At 41.0% G+C, this 19,407-nt stretch overlaps 1 protein-coding gene across 11 annotated transcripts in view; it reads left to right on the top strand.

Annotated features, from left to right (window-relative positions):
* ILDR2 (immunoglobulin like domain containing receptor 2) overlaps nt 1-19,407 on the top strand; it is an 81,389-nt gene that overhangs the window by 47,690 nt on the left and 14,292 nt on the right. For 6 of the 11 annotated variants that reach the window (XM_077156843.1, XM_077156849.1, XM_077156839.1 and 3 more), the window contains 3 exons: nt 7,636-7,692; nt 10,363-10,509; nt 11,633-11,809. The exons of 1 other annotated variant lie outside the window; for it this stretch is intronic. In XM_077156843.1, the coding sequence (XP_077012958.1) occupies nt 7,636-7,692; nt 10,363-10,509; nt 11,633-11,809 (381 nt within the window). The remainder of the gene's footprint in view (nt 1-7,635; nt 7,693-10,362; nt 10,510-11,632; nt 11,810-19,407) is intronic. 4 more of the 11 variants (XM_077156845.1, XM_077156846.1, XM_077156844.1 and 1 more) reach the window with 3 other exon arrangements.

The following is a 19,407-nucleotide window of genomic DNA, read 5'->3' as shown; positions in this document are numbered from 1 at the left end:
TGGATAGAGCAACGAACTCAAGATAACACACCAGGCACCAAAAAACCCAATTTCCTCCTTCTATTAAATCCCAGCCTCTTTCACATCAGTTTTTGAGTCCCATCCAATTGTCTTCTTCATTTTGTCTGAGGCCAAGTAGAGCATGTTATATTATTAATACTATTTTGCATCTACTTATTGCAGCAGAGTTTGAATTACTATAGCACTTTGCAAATACAGAGTACTTTGCAATGATTTTTATTATTATTAGTTTGTGGCAGCATGCTGAATGCCTTTTAATTAGAGCATACTGTGTTATGATGCATTCAGTAATCATTTTCTGGCCGCAACTTTAAAAGGTGCTGAGATTTTTTTCAATGATCTTCAACATTTCCTACATCTAAAAATTATTCTTTAATTATCTAAGTAGAGCAATAATGCCACAAACACAAACTTAAAGGTTGTACACTGCAAATACTGAGAGACTAGAAAGTAGTTGCTGCACATTTCTGAATTAAGGATAAGCAAATGTTGAAGGGCAGTGAGGTACTAGGGGGAAAATGATGGACTGGGCGTAAAGAGACCCAGGTCCTACTCCTGGCTTGATTGCTGGCTGGCTGTGTTCACTTTGGAGAAGATCCTTAACCTTTCTGAGCCTCAGGTTCCTGAAAACATAGCATGTGGTATGGGCGAGATGACCTCTGAGTTCCTTTCTAACTATAGAATCTAATTGTAGAATTCTGTGTGAAGTCAGTGTCTTACGTCAGACTTATAACCACTGCCAAAAAGCCCGAAAGTATTTATTAACAGTTAATTGCAGATGGTCTAATACAAGCCATTTTATGGAGAAAAATCACTGTCAGAATTATTTTCCTCTAGGAGTTTATAATTTAAAGTGAACTAAAATGTAGAAAACACACAAAAATTAAACACATGAAATACTTAAATATAATGTTTATAAATATATGAATAAGAAAGAAGGCTATATCCACACTTGTGGCATGTAGTCATAAGCTATATTTATTGAATGCATGGTTGCCATGGAAAAATAGCACAAAAACAGGAATATGTGTGCCCTTGGGGAATTTCCAATCGATTTGGGATTCCAAATAGCCATAGAAACAACACTTAAAATTATAGCCATAGAAACGACTTAACACTTAAAAGGGCCAGAGAAAGCATCTGTTCTCCTCGAAGAAATGGGAGAGAAGCATTTTGGGAGGTGAGGAACTGAGAGAATAGGGGGTGGATATGGTTGATCCCTGGAAGTGAATCTAGAGCATCTGAGGAAAGCTTGGATGTGGGATGAAGCCAGATGCGCGTTAAACAGAATGAAGAAGAATGGAACCATAAGGAACTGGGGAGGAAAGCATTCCTGAGTGTCCTGAGCAGAGAGTTCATTTATCCAGTACATTGGCAAATCCCAGAAAGACTCAAAGTTAGTAAATTAAAAGAAATGAATGAATGGCAGTGATGACATCCTAAGTATGAAGGAAGTGTTGTTATCTGTACTATTCATATGTTCCAGTGCAGTGTTTTAAACGCGTCTGTTGTCACTGAGTGATGCAGCAGCAGACCTAGTATCTGAAAACAAGACTGTCGTAAGTCCAGAACTTCTGAATCTTCCGTTGCAAGCTACTCCCACTTAGGATTGAAGCCTGGAATTAATCATCAAGACTTGATTTAAGTTGTGAGAGTAGAAACAGAAACAACCTTATTGACTAAAATTTGTGTTCATATTCTGTCTCTGTAATGGCTGTGTTAAAAATTCTATAACCTTGTGGTTCTCAACTTGGAGGGAAAGTAGTTCCATCCCCCTATGTAGCAAGATGGCATTTTGGATATTTCAGTGACTCTTGGCATTGAGGCCTGAGTACATGGATACTAGATATTCTGCAATCTATAGAATTGTACTACATAAATGAATAAATGTTACCTTCATAATCACAATATTAAGAGCCTATATCCATCTGCACAGAAGGCACTATAATGAGAGGCAGGCCAGAAGTCCAACCAGAAACCTAGTATACCAAACAATGGGGGATTTGCTACTGGAAACCCTTCACAGTCCTAATGCGTGAGGTGCCTCCCCATTCTGGATTAGTGGCGGTGCCAAAGGCAGACCACAGTCACTGCTCTGGAGGGATTTCAGGTCTGCTAGTGCAGGCACAACTCCAGCACAGTATAAATACTTTAATGAAGGCATGTTCAGTGGTGCCAGGGAGGAGGACGTATCATCTCAGTGCATTAGGATTATAGGGTTCTAGCAGACTGTATTTCAAAGTCTTGTAAACTGTGTGTGGTAAGATTCTCATAAAGCAGGAGGCTGAGAATTGATTTAACTGGTTATTTTACTGAAGAAGGTAAGTTAACCCTGCCTTAAAAGTCTACCAAAAAAAAGACTGTTAGAACCTTGGGGAAATGTCACTAGGGCATGGTTTGTTTGAAATGTCCAAAGATAATGTTATGAGTAGAAGAGAGGTAGGAAGCCAGGCAAGGACTGTGATCACAGGGAAAGGCTCATGACCAGGTAGAACCTGGCATCAAAAAAATGCAAAAAAAAAAAAGGTTGATGAATGGTGTTGAATGTACAACTATGTGATGACATTGTGAGCTATTGATTGTACACCATTATGGAATATTTGTATGATAAGAATATATGTGCTTGTACGTTTTGTTTTGTTTTGTTTGCATGGGCAGGCACCAGGAAACAAGCCTGGGTCTCCGGCATGGCAGGTGAGAACTCTGCCTGCTGAGCCACCATGGCCCACCCTTGTACGTTGGCTTAACAATAAAAAATTAAAAAAAAAAAATTTTAAACCAGGGAAGGGTAAGGTAAAACTAACAAACAAACAAACAAAAAAAATGGTTGATGAGAAGGTTGGATTTGGCTGGAAGAAAGTCCTTCTGGCTTTAGTCTAAAGTCTTGTCATTCAGAGGCAGATAAACTAAAGCTTATTCTTATATTCAGGCTGATGGACAAGCAGTGTGGGCTAGACTGTGTGCCCCTCAAGGGTAGGGCCCACATCTTGTCCCTCTCTGTATCTCCAGCACCTGGCCCAACATACATTTCTTTGTTAAATGACTGAATGAATGAATTGGAGACATTCCAGAAATGAGCTTATTCCCAGGAATACACTCAGCGAGTTCAGTCAGGGATAACTCCAAGCTGTCAGTGGCAGGAAACAGCTGAAATAGGAGACTATATAGGTAAAGTGTGTAGGTTGTTTGATTCGTAATATTCGTAATGTGCTTCTACCCTAATCATACACCTAAAGTATGTGAGTGTGTTTGGCCATGAGGTTTATGACACTGTGTTGTAAAACTGGCATTTTTGTGTGTGCATGCACATATTATTAGTATGCCTAATTCGTTTGGTCTATTCATGTGGAAATTTCTTTAAAGTAACGGATTCTGCAAAAAAGCTTGGGAAAAACTCTTGAGTGTTTACATGAAAACTGTATTTTCTACTGATAGTTGGAGCTGGTGTTTGAAAAGATTAAATGTGGTCTTCTATTTGCAGGATCTGCTTTCCCTCCTTTTCTCAGATGCTTAAGTGACTTGTAGTTACCACTCTTAAACTGAATCCTGGAAGAATGACAGTGATTCACAAGTGTTGGTAAAGTGCTACTGAAATCTTGATTGTATTTACTGCAATTGTTAGACTCTCTAAGATCAGAACTTCATTGACTGTGATAGGATAGAATAAGAAAGAAGGGACAAACATTTCTAATTGATGGAAGCATTTCTTAGGAATTGTTAGGCCAGAACTGGAAGCAAGATGACTTTCAGAAATATAAGATTCCAGTGTAAAAAAAAAAAAAAAGATTCCAGTGTAAATCCACTTTCTGAATGGCTTTAGTGCCAATAAAATACAAGTCATGGCATAAAAGCCAGAGAGCTTTGCACTTTTGCTGCTATTCACATGATATAATGGAATTCTCTGCTATCCCAAAACTCCTACTGTGTTCTGAATTCTGAACATTTAATTTCACCCACTTTACTGCAAGAGTCTGTCACCCATACCACCCTGATGCTAACACTATTCAGGTGCATTATGGAATGCTTTCACCTTTTTCTGAAGCTCCAACTATTGACTTGCTTGATAGAAAATGAAAAATTTGATGTATGTCTTCCTGTTGGAGTGATAAGCTCTGTGAGTCTACTGTCCATATTCCTTACTTTTTTCCCTATCCTTACTTTAATTTTTTCAATTTAAAAATAAAATCGAAATAATAATAATAGTAATAATAATAATAATAATAATAATAATAAAATCTCAAGTAAAAAATTAAAGACCTTTCAGTTTTCTACCATGATGCTCGATCCAGCTTCCCAGAAATAAGAAGGGCTAACAGTTAGGTGTGTAATACTATGGCTTTCAAATTTTACTTCTGACATGGTCATCTAGAGCTTATATTCACTATCATTCTGTGTATAGAAGCAACGTTATACATTATGAAGGTTATCTAGGCAGCCTGTGGGTAAGTCCAACATTTGCGTTTTATCAGCCCATAAATATATCTGTGTTTATATACTTAGCAGAGGTTGCTAATGCATAACCTCTGGGCTGCATCTGTCTTACAGATACATTTTGTTTGGACTGCTTAATGTTTTTAACAATATTTGAATTGGTGGCCAACATTTGAAAACCAGAATATTTAACATTAAAATCTTGGGTTCTGGCTAATATTGAATACTAGGATGACTTATTCCAGACTCACTCCTATTGGAGCAACAGTGGGCTATAGGTGAGACACACCATCTGCAGTCTACCACATCCCCCATTGCTCCTTGCTGTCTTACATTGGGCAAGCTCATTTGCATTACCAGCTGGTCCCTATAGGCAATTTGAATTTGTAACTCTAACCACTGTCTATCAGATTTGAGAACAAGAAATGTTATAGACAGAGTGACCATATAATTAATTGTCCAAACTAGGATTCTTTTGAGAGTAAAAAGGAATGCTATCAGTTACACCATGATACTAGGCGTAAACCAGGACTGTTCTGGACAAACCAGGATCTATGGTCTTCTTATTTATAGACCATTTAACTCCTTCATTTTACAAATGAGAAAACCAAGACCCAGAAAGTTGAAGTCATTTGTCTATCATCTCCAGGTGAATTAATAACAAAGGACAAAGCTGCCTTAAGTGCCCTAATGCCCAGGTTACTGCTTTTTCCAGTATAATATTCTGATCTCTAATATGTACGGATTTTCATTGCTAATTATCACATAGTTTCCTGTGAGATCCTACAGATTGGTAGCTTATATAACTTATGGCATTTATATTATGAATCTAATTAATGACTTGGGCTATAGCATTTCTAGAGAGGTTTAAAACATTGGTAGGCTTGAAAACTAGAAGAGTAAGCACAAGTGCACTACTTATTTTGCTAGATACAAGAAGAGATATATTTAGAAGTAAAGGTTCATATTGAAATAAACAAATAAACAAAAAACACTTTAAGTATCAGATGACTATTTTTGCCTAAAAAACACTGTAATGTTCACTTCCTGGTCACTGGATATTGACTGGTTATACATACTAATTATGCTTTCAAGAAATGCTCAAGATTCCCAAATTCTCAATCAGCTATCTATTGCCTTGTTGAGTTTTCAAGAAATATTTGTAGAGAGAAAACTCCAGATGAAGCCAGTGCATGTCCTTTATCCCTCTCTCTGATTCTGGCCCAGATCCTTGTCTGGTCTATTACCGTGGGGAACTGTGTGAGCCTTAAGGGTCCTTCTTAGCCTGAGAAGTGTCCTTTAGGACCCCTTTCTTCAGTGCTCCCTCGTGTCAGCTCCCACATGTCCTTCCAAGGGACTTCCCGAGTGGCAGATCCATCTTACCATGTCAGCTGCATAAGGAAAACAGAAAGAAGAAAGCTCTTCTTGCCGAGCAAGTTACCCATTCTGTGCTTTTTTTCCTTTGCAATACACTCTCATTCCCATTAGCATTCCAAATATGAAGTTATCATACAGGAGACATGAACAGGACACATTTTCCCACACTAGCTTCATAGAGTTGAGGAGCAACAAGAAAAGCTTCAGTGAGCAGAGACCGCTTTTACTTCACTCACTAACATCTTGCCCCTGCTACAGTATCTTCCCCTGTGCTGGGGGAGCTTCATGTTCTTTGCTTCTTCTCTGAAGGGTGGCTTGAGAGAGGAAGGGACAGTGACCAGCCATGGTCTGTAGCCTCAAAATATAAATTAAGTCATGGGTAATTTTTTCTTTAAGGCACCTCAGCAAACTTTAATAGGAAAAAATTGTTTTCTAGATGAGCCAAATCCATATGCATAAAGTATCTCTAGACCTGTCCTTTCCGGTAGTGGCAAGGGGCTATTAAGCCCCTGAAATATGGCTAATGGCACATGTTGAAATTATGGTAAGGACAAAATGCTATTAAATTAATTTCACCAGTTTCTTTTTACTTTTTTAATGCGACTGCTAGAATAGCTGAAATTGTCCGTATGACTTTTGTTACGGTTCTATTGGACAGTGCTGTTTTAGAGGCATATGTTTTAGGTCCTGCAGTGACTTAGTACCATCACAAGTCTGACGAGACGGATGTTTACTAGTTGTTGCTAAGTGCAACTTACTAATTTATTAGCAAGGATTCGGTGTGGTAGAGATAGCTGCAAGAGCAGAAGTCATATCAGGACCTATACATTTACCTTGATGTGTGAACATGGTGAAAGCATTCAGTACTTCCTTCTGTAAATCAGACTATTTTTAAAAAGGGCTGATCTCCCCTGCATCTTTCCATGTCTTGTTTCCTTTACAGCTCTTTGCCTTCCAGAGTCTCCGAGGGGCATCTGTTCTTCACACATCAGCCTTTAAGCTTCCATGCCATGCCATACAGAAGGCACTTGGGTCTGTGCAGTGCCAGATGCAGGTAGCATATGGAAAAGCCATACCATATACATATGTATGGTATGAATGTTTCTGGAGCCAGAAGGAGTGTAGAGAAGTGTGTAACTGATCTAGCTTTAACTTTTTCTTGCATTTGAACATTTTAATCATTGAAATATCTTTAGGACAGGGTGGGTCACGGTGGCTCAACAGGCAAGAATGCTTGCCTGCCATGCCAGAGGACCCGGGTTCGATTTGTGGTGCCTGCCCATGTTTAAAAAAAAAAAGAAAGAAAGAAATATCTTTAGGACATAAATAGAATCATGTAGTGAGATAGTTCTGAGTTAAAACCAAATATGTACTTTTGTTTTTATGTGGACATAGGACTGTGTGTTTTAAGTGTTTGGATGTATGAAAATGGAGATTGAACATTTGGATACTGATGGGTTTGACTTTTCAATGAAGTGTGTGGACAAGGATGCATTAATGAATAGAAATGTATGTCACTTTGCTTAAGCAGGGTTTTGTCATATTGAAGCAGAGATTTCCTCCTCCGATAACTAGTTGGAGAGAAAGTTCCATTTCGAATACTTCCACCTAGTTTAGGTGCAGAGTTCAGAGATGGCTGTCACAGGTTAACGGCAGGAAGGGTAGTCTCTTGACTAAGGCTTTCTACCACAAAGGGAATGGCTCGGTGGTCGTGCACGGGGATGGTACCTCCTGGAGTCAGGATTCAGGCTGTGTTTTCTTTTGGAGTAACCTCTTTCCTTCTTCTTTTCCTTCCACCTCTTCTAGGCAGGACAGGGCTGCTTGCTGATCTCTTGCCCAGTTTTGCTGTGGAGATTATGCCAGGTATTCAGTCATTTAACTCTTTATTTGCTTAATTTGCTATTGTTCCATCTGCCTTGCCTCTACATTAGTTACTAATTGCTCCTTTAATTTATTTGTACATTTGTTTAAGTACGTCTGTAATCTTTTCCAAGATGAGCTAAGCCCATTGGAAGAGCCTTTAAATGTTATTCCTTCTGTAACTAGGCCCTCCCTCAAAGAAGAATAATGAAAAGTTAGGCTCCGATGGAGACCAGCCCCTTAGTGTCAGGCAGGTAGGATCTTTAGCAATCCCCAAGCCCATACCAGTGACTCATCAGCACTACCCTTAACATAGTCATTATTATCTGCATTCCGTATTCCTCAAGTTGTATATTTACCCACTCATTATTGCACAGTCATAATTACTCTGGATTTCCATTTATAACCTTATCAAAACATTTTCTAACCTTATGAAAGCTGTGTACCTGTACCCCCTCCTCCCTTGAAAAATACATATTTATGGACCTCCATTACTTTGCAAAAACTTCAGGCGCTTCTTAGATTCCTTAAGTTCACATGAGATTTCATGGGCCATATGTCAAAGATACCTTCCCCAGTGCACACCTGTGTCTCCTTAGGTAGCTTCCATTGAATGTGCCAGCCAGGCAAGCCAACATCAATTTCGTGCAGCCATGGGAGAAGGTTCATAGAGAAACAAGAGTGAACTGTGGGAGATGGCATATGCAGGCTCAAGGAACAGTAAAGTATATGATTCAGTTCTTGCTTTGGAGGGCTTCTGCCAAAGATTTAAGAGCTGCCTAATGTTAATGACAGTTAAAATATTCCTGGCCATTGGTTTTGACTTGATTTAAATTATAAGAACCATCCAGAGTCTGTACAGTTGAGCTTCACTAATTATTCTTCCATTAATTTTTCTTTTCCCATTTGCTGGACAACCCAAATAGAGACTTCTTCTTAATGGTGTTGATCCCAAGGATACAAGTAGATATGTCTTGGTGACCCAGTTTATCCATACTTCCCTCAATTTAGAAGCATTTGCTCATCACAAAAAACCATGTTGCATTGCATTGCTTCAATTCAGATGTTATGTCCATAGTGGCAAGAAAGAGTTACTGTATTTTTTTCATATCTGGTCCTGGAGGGCTGAATCCACCCACTCCCTTGATTCTAAGAATCCGATCATGGATAACCTTGTTTCATTTCTCAAAAGTAATCTGCTGTTCTTTCTCCTTGGTTGCCTGACCCAAGTTGTAGCCACCAATGGGCACAGCTCATCTAATTCGCAGGACTCACATCTTTCTCAGGCTACACTGTGTATTATGTTATTGCTAAGGTCCAGGCCAGTGCTCTCAGCTCTCTGTCCTTAGCGTGGGTGCTCTCCAGACCATCCTAGCCAGACACAAGGCCTTTGCCAAGAGGTTTGTCTGGTTAATTTGAATGAATTTCAGATGCATGAGTGAGGAGAACACTGGGGAAATGTAACATGTTTGTGTTCACTCTGTGGAAATTATGTTCTGAACAGTGGTCAGAAATTTAATTGTTATCACAAACCCCTTTATATAATGCAAATACCATATTCTCAAGATCCTCCTGAATTCTCATTTAATGAAAGACACATTTAATCATCAGAATTCAGGCAAAGCAATGTGTACTTGGGGATCATTGTCAAGAGGTTTTTGGTGGATGGTTTTCAACCAGAATGAGTCACTCTGTCCCCAGTCTCAGTCGGAAGTGAGGTCTTGTATCTCTTGATCTTTTGAATGAAGTAGAATTCATAGTCAGCCTCTGGCAGGGCTGTTAAAATGGCAGAAGTTAACAAACACACCCAGATATACACATTTAATCCTTGCCATCCATCAGAGCTCTAAGCCAATTTAGCCCATGGCCGTGCTGACGTTCAAGAATCAAAGAGAACCAAGCCTGTTCTCTTAGGATAGGGACGATTCGATGCCTTCTCTGTCTAAGATTATGTCTTTTGCTTTCTCTGGCCATGGTTTCTGGTGTGGGTGTAAGCTGAATATAGGAAAAATGTTAAAGGGGGTGCTGTCAGAGGAAGCAGATGAGTGCATTATAAAGGGCCTGGGCCACCTAAATATGTTCTGCATTTAGACTGTTTAGATATAGAGAATTTTTTCTCAGGACTTAGACTTTTATAGACAAGATTTACTTGACTACAAAAGAGATGTATTAAAAGAACTCACCTTGTGAATATACCAGTAGCCGTTGATTGTATTGGATGGATTGTATGGTGTGTGAATAAAACTGTTTTAAAATAAATTTAAAAAAAAAAGAACTCACTACTTCATAGCCCCGTAAGCAAGGTTTTCCCTCTCCCCAACCAGGAGTCTTTCTACTACTGTCCTGTACTTGCTCTGACACCACAGTCAATTTGGTAAACCCTTTCCCCATTGGGTAACCCTAAAATTACCCCCTCACTTTGTGTTGGCCATTATGTGGTGCCCAGAATGACATGGGTAACCTTCTCCCCTCGTTGACATGTCCCAGCCTTAGGAGGGTCTGCACTTCACAGTTCCTGTTGAGTTTTGAGGCTCTGTCCCCTGTTTTGAGGTTATTTCTTCCCCTCCAGATCCCTCCTATTTGCCTCCTCTCACAGGGGAGACACAGATTAGCACTCCCCCTGTCCTGAAGGTGGGCCACCGCGAATGTGGATTTCTTTGTACGTCCTTTCAGAGTGGGTGTTTGTTGGTCTGGTGATCCTGGGAGTCTTCCTCTTCTTTGTGCTGGTGGGGATCTGCTGGTGCCAGTGCTGCCCTCACAGCTGCTGCTGCTATGTCCGCTGCCCGTGCTGCCCGGATGCCTGCTGCTGCCCTCAGGCCTGTGAGTAAGGCAACCTGTGGGAGACGGGGGCAATAACAAGGAATGTCACCTCTCTGCAGCTGTACGTTGCAAATTCCCTCTCCATCTCCTTTCCTTCCAGCCCTAAATTTGGTCATTCCAGACTCTCAGCTGGGTGCTCCTGGCTTCCAGAGCTGACCATTCTTGTTTTCCTTCTCACCCACACGTACCTCTCCATGCTTTTCATCCACACCTATCACCCCTGCATTTGGAATTCTCATTGATGCTATTGTTGAAAGCAGGGGCACGTTCAGGACAGTGAGGCTGGGGGTGAGGCTTTTGCCTTTTTAGGGCATTCAAGCTAGAGGGAACTTTCTGTGGTCATTCTCCTCACCGGGGCAGGGAACCTCCTTTAGAAAGCCAGCATGTGGCAGCCTTTGAGTACCTTCCAGCCCTAGGGGGGATTTCTTTTACTCTCATGCTGAAATGGACCACAAGAGGGAATAGTCCTCATTTGGGGATTCCGTTTTACTTTACTGGCTGAGCCAAGGTAAGTATTAATGTTTTGCACCCTTGTCATAAACCAAACACATCTTGAAGGAGAGAGGTACAATGTGTTTCTTTTGGATTAAAGCAGTTTCTGGGCGGAGTCAGGTTGTTTGCTCTGCCTTTGAGATGGTGGAGTAGGGGCCTTGTGCTAGGTGAGCGCTGCTTTGTTCCTCTGGAGAAGGCTGAGGACCCTCCTGAAAGTGGTCCTGGGCAGCCCTTGTGCTGGGCCTTCTCCAGAGGAACCGAGGCATATGCAGACAGTGTGGTTAAGAGTGGGCTGCCGCTGTAGCTGGGGATGTGGCTGTGACAGCTTCCAGTGCCGCTTAGTTATTCAGTTGCCAGGTACTAAACATTGTAATTCCTTATGTTGTTCCCTTTTGACAGAACTGGAGAAATTCAAGGGAGTAGGGGAGAGTGGTTTTGATGAATCAATCCAAGCCTAGGAGAACACACACAATCACATATATACACACACATACACACATACACACATGCGCACGCTGTATTGGGCTTTGAAGCCAGGAGCTTCCTTAAGTGCATCCTCAGGGATTTTTGGTGTGAGGGATGTGGAGGGTGGGACGACATAATCTCTTTCGCTCTTCATCTCCCTTCACAGTGTATGAAGCAGGGAAAGCAGCAAAAGCCGGGTACCCTCCTTCTGTCTCCGGTGTCCCCGGCCCTTACTCCATCCCCTCTGTCCCTTTGGGAGGAGCCCGCTCATCTGGCATGCTGATGGACAAGCTGCACCCACCTCCCCTGGCACCAAGTGACTCCACTGGAGGAAGCCACAGTGGTAAATGTAGTTCCAGACTGCCCCATCCCATCTTCTCCTGGGACCTGATTCCTCGTTCATAAGTATGATCAGTTCTGTGACGTTTCTTTGGAAAACAGTTCTCTTCATTCCAGAAATGGGATACTTTCAGTACATCACATATATTCTAGAGTGCATATCAAGCTTTTCAGGGGCTCAGGATATTGCTGCCCTACCTTCTTCCCAGGCTTCTTAAAAATTAAAACCATAAGAAAAAGAGGCAAGATATCCCTTATGCCTCATGCTGGTCATCCAGTTAATAAGTACTTATCTCATCCTGATTTAGTGCTCAGGGTTGTAATAGGCTCCAAGGGAGCCCAAGTATAGGCCACAGTTTCTGCTAACAAGGAGTATGGCTAGTCAGAGAGAGAAAGAGAAAATTTATGAAGACAGTGAAGTGCTGAAGAGTGTGTTATTGGGAGTTCAAAGAAGAGAGAGCTGGAGTCATTACAAAGTCTTCAGGAAAGAGGTGATATTGAGTTGAGTGGAGAGGCATGAATAAGATTTAGGAAGGCAGAATGGGGGATGTTGAGCACCCCAAATAGGAAGATCAGGATGGTGAAAGCACAGAGCTTAGAGAACCCAGTGCCTGTGTCTGACAGTGTCCAAACTGTCTGGAAGAAGGCGGAAGGATATGGTGGAGCCAAATTAGAGCAGACCTTGAAAGGCCCTGGAAGAGCTGGGGCTCGGTATAGTGAGCACTTGAGTGCCCCTGCAGGCAGGCTCCTGAGTGGAGAGGTGACCTGATGACAGCTACATTTAGGATTATTAATCAGTCATCAGTGAACCAGTTGTGTGGTAAGTGGGAGAAAAAGTGGGACTGGAGATGACAAGCTGAGATGCAATTAAAGTGGTTCAGCTGTGAAAAGTGAGCATCGCCATTATGGTGGCGACAACAGGTGTTGAACTGACTCGGTAAATCTGAGAGAGACTTAGAAAGAAGAAGCAATGAGACTTTAGGGAAGGAAGTGAAGGAAAGTGAGGCCCCAATATGACCCCAAATTGTCTAGTCTATGATGTTACAAACCATCGACAGAAATTAAATAATTGGTAAGGAGAGCTGCTTTGTGTGAAAATAAGCCCCATTTGGGGCATGATGAATTTGTAATTATAGGCAGGGATGGAAGGGTAAAGAGGTGGATGGGTGGAGGTGCGCTAAAAAAAGCTTTCCTGGGGCATATGAACAGGATTACAGGGAAGTGAAGATTAGGATTGTGCTTGTGGTGGAGATTTAGGCGGGGATTTTTAAATTGCTGCGAGTGGATGAGCCACTACTGTTGGTAAAAACAGACATTTCTCCCCTGTACTGCCTTAAAGCAGGGTGAGGAGGGGTATCTGGCCCACTTAATGAACTGCCAGTGCCTGACTGGATGGAGTGGATAGCCTCAGTAAGTAATTTGTATTTGTGTTTTTCTCTCCTGGGAACTATTAGTAGAATTCTGACATCTGAGACTGGGAATGAGTCACAAACTGAGAAGTAAAAGTTAATGGTCAAAAAAAAAAAAAAGTTAATGGTCAAGGACACACAGGGAATTAGAGAGATAAAGACAATCTTGTCCAGTTCCCTAAAGGATGGAGCACACAGAAGTGACTTTGATGGATGTTGTCTCGTACTCTTTGTGTGCTTCATCCCCCTTTTTTCTGATCTTCTTTTTCCTTCATTCATTCCTTCCTACCAGAATTCTTTCCCCCTTACTTTTTATGTAATGGATTCTCATAATAAACAATTCTTCATAGAATGGCAGATGCTTCTTTTCTGTTTTCAGCCTTTTCACAGTTTCCTGCTTGTTTCATTCAATCTTTTTGCCCCCTGCCATACTAGTAAACTTTTACAAAGCCACCTGCAAGTGCTAGTGGGTCGGGCAGGATTCTTTTGAATATAAAGTAATGGAAACTTCAATTAGAAGTAGCTTTAAAAATAAAGAAAATATCTTATTTCACATAGCAAGAATTCCTAAGGTAAGGTGATTCTAGAATTGATTAATTGAACAGTTCGAGTGGCATCCCTGAAGGATCTTTCCCTCTTTTTATTTTGTCATCCTGAACACAACTTCTTGTCCTCCTAGGCTGGCTCCTCTCATGATCCCATGATGACTGCCTTAGTTCCAGGTGTTAAATGCATTCAGAGATAGAAAAAGGTATGCCCCTGCCTTGTGCTGTTTTTTTCAAGAGTGAGGAAAACTTTTCCAGAAGCCCCTGCCCTACCCAGCAGACTTTCCCTTGCTGTTTCATTGGCAAGAATTGTGAGCTGTGCCCATTCCTCAGCCAGTCTCTGGTAAAGGGAATGGAATTACCATGATTGGCTTGGACTAATCAAGGCTTACCTCTCAGGCCTGAATACCTATTTACCTTGAAAGTGAACAAAATCAGGGGTCTGTTAGCAAGGAAAAGGGACAAGATGACTACCAGTGTTGGCCACAGCTAGTCTGGCCCATGTTATTATTATCTGGCTGGTTGAGTTAGGACAGAGTTGTACATGATCCCCACTGGGCACATTTGTGTATTCATAGTGCCACGAAGATGGAGTTCGGTTAGTTCCCCTTTAAGAGAGGTGGCTTAGGCCAATGTTTGTATGTTAAAGAATGCTAGCTAAAAAATGTGAAGAAATGCTGATTTATAAAAATGTAAATTTAGCCCGTTTCTTATTTATATGCTACTTCAATTTTAGGGTAAATCATCGAGCAACAGTAATTTTTCAGATTACATTTGCACACAATACTCTTTTGAATACTCTGTGTAGTTGAAAAGGCATCTTTGAAGAACTATATATAGTTTATGCGGTTGATTACTGAATGGGAGAGCGATTAGAGGCACCCTGAATCGATTCCCATTCTTCACAACAGCTATTTGAGACCTCTCCTTTCCTCAAACCTAAATCCTGCTCTCCTCCTGTCATTCTCAACACATGAATTCATCTTTTTCTTCTTATAGAAAAGAGAGGCCAGGGGATTTCCTCCACCCAGTCTACACAATTACCTGCTTCTACGCCCATTGTTGTCATTTTTTCTCCTGTTATAATGAAAAAAGTCTCTCTTTCTGTCCTACTGGATTCCCCTCAACCTTCTCAAGGCTCTTTTCTTAGTAGGTTATCTATCTTCTACCTGTTCCCACCTTACATCTCCAACTTTTCCTTCTTTCCCTTCCTGTCAGCATCCAGAAAGTGCCCAAAACTTTCCCATTAAAATACAACAATTTGCAAAACCTTTAGCCCTGTGATGTTACTTTCCTATCCCTTCTCCTCATAACAGCCAAATGCCTTGAAAGAGTTTTGGAGATTGTCTTCATTTTCTCTGCTGTTGCTAACTCTTCAATATACTTCCCTCTTGCTATTGCCTTTACCACTCCAGAAACTCCAGGGAAAAATTGCCTTTTTGCTCAACCCACATGGATGTTTTTTGGTCCTTACTTCCCTCGACTTCTCAGAAGCATTTGCCACCCTGACCCACTCGTCTTTCTTTGTCTTCCTTCCTTCTGTCTTTCCATACGCTGTGCGTCCCCCAGATGTTGGTGTTCTTCGTTTATTCAAGGTCTCTCCCTGGGAAATCTCATCTACGCCCAGGGCTTTAATGACCATCTACATGCTGATGACTCCCAATCATTATCTCCAGCTTCTGCCCTGTGCCTCAGTCCCATACATCCAGCTGCCTTCTGGACATCTCCACCTGGATGTCACACAGGCAATTAAGGCTTGGCTCTACCTCCAGGAAGTTGAATTGGTCTGCTTCTCTCTGCTTAAAACCAAATTCTGCATGTCTTATATTAACAACTGGTACCACCATCCACCTGGTTACCCAAACCAGAAGCAGAAACATCATCCTCATCTCTTCTCCCTTACTTCCCTCATCTAATTGGTCACCAAATCCATTAGATTTTTACCTCAAAATAACCTTGAATTAATTTTAATTTCTTCCATCTCCACTGCAACTGTCCTAGTCCTAGCTGCCATCATCTCTACCTGTGATTAATGCAGCTATCTCCTACCTACTCTTTTCACATCTCCCCTTGCATTGCTCAAGTCCATTTTATTTTCACAACTACCTGGCCTTCATTTATCCTTCTAACAAAAGAATCGAGTAGGCAGGTAGGTTTTTGAAATGGCATTTTCAAAACTAATAAGTATGTGTGTCTATATATATGCTTACTGTATGTATACAGAGAATATGCATATTTTAAGTATCACTTCTCCCACTACTGAGCTGCTGTCACCCTGGGGGTGGAATCTGGCAGCTGTTCCATCATCCATATACAGACTTACTTAGCTCATTAAGATAGAACAGGAAGAACAAGGCTATATTCACGGGTATCTGCCTTAGAGACTCCTTTTGCAAGTTTTATAAGTTGGATTTTAGCTGTAAAGGGAAATTAGCTGAAAAACAGTAGAGCCTTAATTGAGTCAAAGCTTGAATATTTTAACAATATAAAATTTTTGAAGTTACAGTTTGGCTACAAGGTGAATAGTCCAGTATTTATTCTCCACTAAAATAAAATTTGGCAAGGATAGTAAACTAGAGGAGCTGAAGTATTGTTACCACACAAACCAAAGGACTTGGACCAGACTGAACTGAAAAGAGAAATAGCTCATCCATTGACCCTGAACTGAAACATCACCAGGAAAAAAAGTCACTTTCCAAATATGCTGGACTTTGGCCAATAGTCTGGAACAATTCTTATTAAAATATCAACATGCCTTAGAGAGTTCTTTGATCTTCAGACAAATTACAGATGAAAATCAATCTGACACCGTTCTATTTGTTTTCAAATCAAGAAAAAATTTATGAATGCTATGAATTTTCCCTGCCCTCAAGAATTTACAGTCTGGGGGTGGGGGTGGTGGCTGATAGCTTATGAATGGACTTAAAGTGAGTAACAAATTCAAGGCTGTATCTCTTAAGAACTATCCATGAATGTTGGCTCAGAGAAGGAAAGTCTCAAATGCTTGGAGGAATCAAGAAAGGTCTTCTGGTATTTTGTATGCGCTTAAGCATATATGTGACACAGAGCTACATTTTACCAGGTTGAGAGAATTAGTTGAAACACAATTGAACTTAGAACTCATAATTTAAAAAACAAACAAAAAAAAACAACCAATGCCTTTCAAAGGGAGAATTTAGTTAGCTTTTTAGCAACTAAAATGAAATGGATGCTACTGCTAAAGTCCAAAGATCAATACTTAGTGTTTGTCTTCTCTGACAAAATAAGATACATTTAGATTTCTGAAGTCATGGGCTGGTGTGATGGAGAAGTCAAAGCTGAAAGTACAATGGAGTCTCTATATTGCCAATATTCAAAGTCAACACTACCTTCATCATTTGAGGTTTTAAATAGTTAACTGTAACTTTTCAGGAATAACCTATGCGTATGTCATCAAATCTATTTCCTAATGAGGAGTATAATTTGTTACAATGACAAAAAACAATCTAAACTCCAGTACAAGTTGCTATTAACTGAGCAGCCATTGGCTGTTGCTCAATGTAGGAGCATCTCTCACTGCAGCAAACAGCTGGTACATTGTTCCATCTAGCAACAGGTCCCTCCCCCAATGACCTTAGTGTCAGTATTACTGAATGTTCATTATGCTAGTGCTTCACATATTAGCAACACCTAGATTGAGCCACAGCTGCAAATAGAATAAGCCCCTTACTTACTGCCTTCAAACAAATATCAATAATAATAACCATAGAACTTACCTAAATCTTGCTACTCTGTCAAGCTGCCATTTAAGTCTTCCCCTTCCTGGCCATAATTCCCCAATAGACCACTCACATGGGCTCATCTGCTGTATTTTGAGAGCCCTTGTAACATAGTTTCTACTCCTGATTTCTCCCTATTCATTCATTCATTTATTCAGACACAGGTACTGAGTGTCTACAGTGTGCCAGGTACCATGCTAGATGCTGGGATACAAAGGTGAACAGGAGGGACCTGTTGTGCTTATCTCAAGAGGTTTGCAGTATAGATAGACTCTAAAAATACTCTTTGCAAAGAAACCATTGCCCTCAGGCTAGCAGCAATTCCGTTCAGCAAATATTTAAGTGCCTACTATGCAGAAAGCACTGTCCTAGGCATGAGAGAACAAGAATGATTAAGTATTAGCCATTTGTACAAATAACTTGAAACCAACGAGAATGTATTAAAAGCCACAATAAAAGTTCAAATTAAATGATTTAGAAACTAGGAGATAGAGAGAGAGAAGGAAGCAGGGAAGGAGGAAGGAGAGAGAATAAGGGAACTTTTCTAGTTATAAGAATCAAAGAAAGCCTTGCAGATGAGGGAGCATTTGTGTTGCCCCTTATAAGTAGCAGAGAACTCAAAGTATTCCCATGATTGAGTCTTATTTGTCCTCTTTTCTTTAGGAGAATTTTTTAACTATAGGCAATATTAGCTGCATTTTATAGAATGAAAACAGTCCTAGATAAATCGTTATATTTCCGAGAGGTCCCTCCACAAACCAGTGGCAGCATGCCTACAAGATGCCCAGTTCCCTGCTTCCTAGCCCTGTGGCTCATCCATCAAAGATAAATGCCTCACAACAGACATTGCAGTTCCGTGGGATAATTGCATTTTAATTGAACTGTCTGTACTACTCTGTAAACGCCTCTGCAGAGATGGAAGAGTGTGTAGCTTGATAAATAAAATCATTTTTGCTAATAATTGCTTCTGCATAAGGATTATGGATCTAACCTCTGGGATAAGGCGCCACTAGAATGTATGTGCTGAGATTCATTACTTTTTTTTAATTCCACTGTTGCGAGATAAATGTGAACTGCCCAGCATGGCATCATATGGAAAGTCAGTGCACCTGCGAATGGGTGTGTGGGCGGCGGCTTTCTCTGTCTTCAGTGCCTGGGCTGTGATTAGAGTGCTGTGGAATTTTATATTTTAATCTTCAGTGTAAATAGCGTGATGAAGGGGGAGGTGGGGATTGTCCCCGTTCAGGGTGACATGACCAATTTGCAGGATGCAGGGTTTTCTCTGGAGGCACAGGCGAGTTTATGATGTTTGCCCCATTTTGGGAACTGGGATTATTGGTGTTGGGCGGGTCAAAAGAGAAGACTGTGCAACAGACCGTACAACCTATGGCCCACATAACACAAAAGCTCATTTCTTACTGCCTCTCATCCTAGACTCCATAAAGTCAAGATGGCCCCATATGTTTAAGCTTCAATCAGACTGCATGTTTCCAGTCCCAGCAGTGTCAGTTTTCTCAACTGTAAAATGTGGCTATAGTAATTTCCTTAGGTAATTATGAGAAACAAATACCCATGCATTGTACCTAGCACATTTTTGGTGCCCAGTAAATGTTGTCTCTTGCCACTATTATCTATCTCTTTCTCGTTCATTTCCTTCTCCCATTCCTCCCTCCTCTCCTCTCTCTCTCTCTCTCTCTCTCTCTCTCTCTCTCTCTCTCTCTCTCTCTCTCTCTCTCTCTCTTCGCTCTCATCTGTGCATTAGGTCTGCCTGTGTCTCATAGCCTTGGAGCTGGTTTTGGGATAGACTGATATTTCAGTGACACGGAGTTTAAACAGCCTTTGTCCCTGACAGTATGACTGATGGGCATGTAGGAGATAGTATTATCTCTC

Source organism: Tamandua tetradactyla, chromosome 4 (genome assembly GCF_023851605.1).
Source record: "Tamandua tetradactyla isolate mTamTet1 chromosome 4, mTamTet1.pri, whole genome shotgun sequence".
In the NCBI taxonomy this organism is placed as follows: Eukaryota; Metazoa; Chordata; class Mammalia; order Pilosa; family Myrmecophagidae; genus Tamandua; species Tamandua tetradactyla.
The sequence above is the reverse complement of the archived record's forward strand: the minus strand, read 5'-3'. Positions and strand labels throughout refer to the sequence as shown.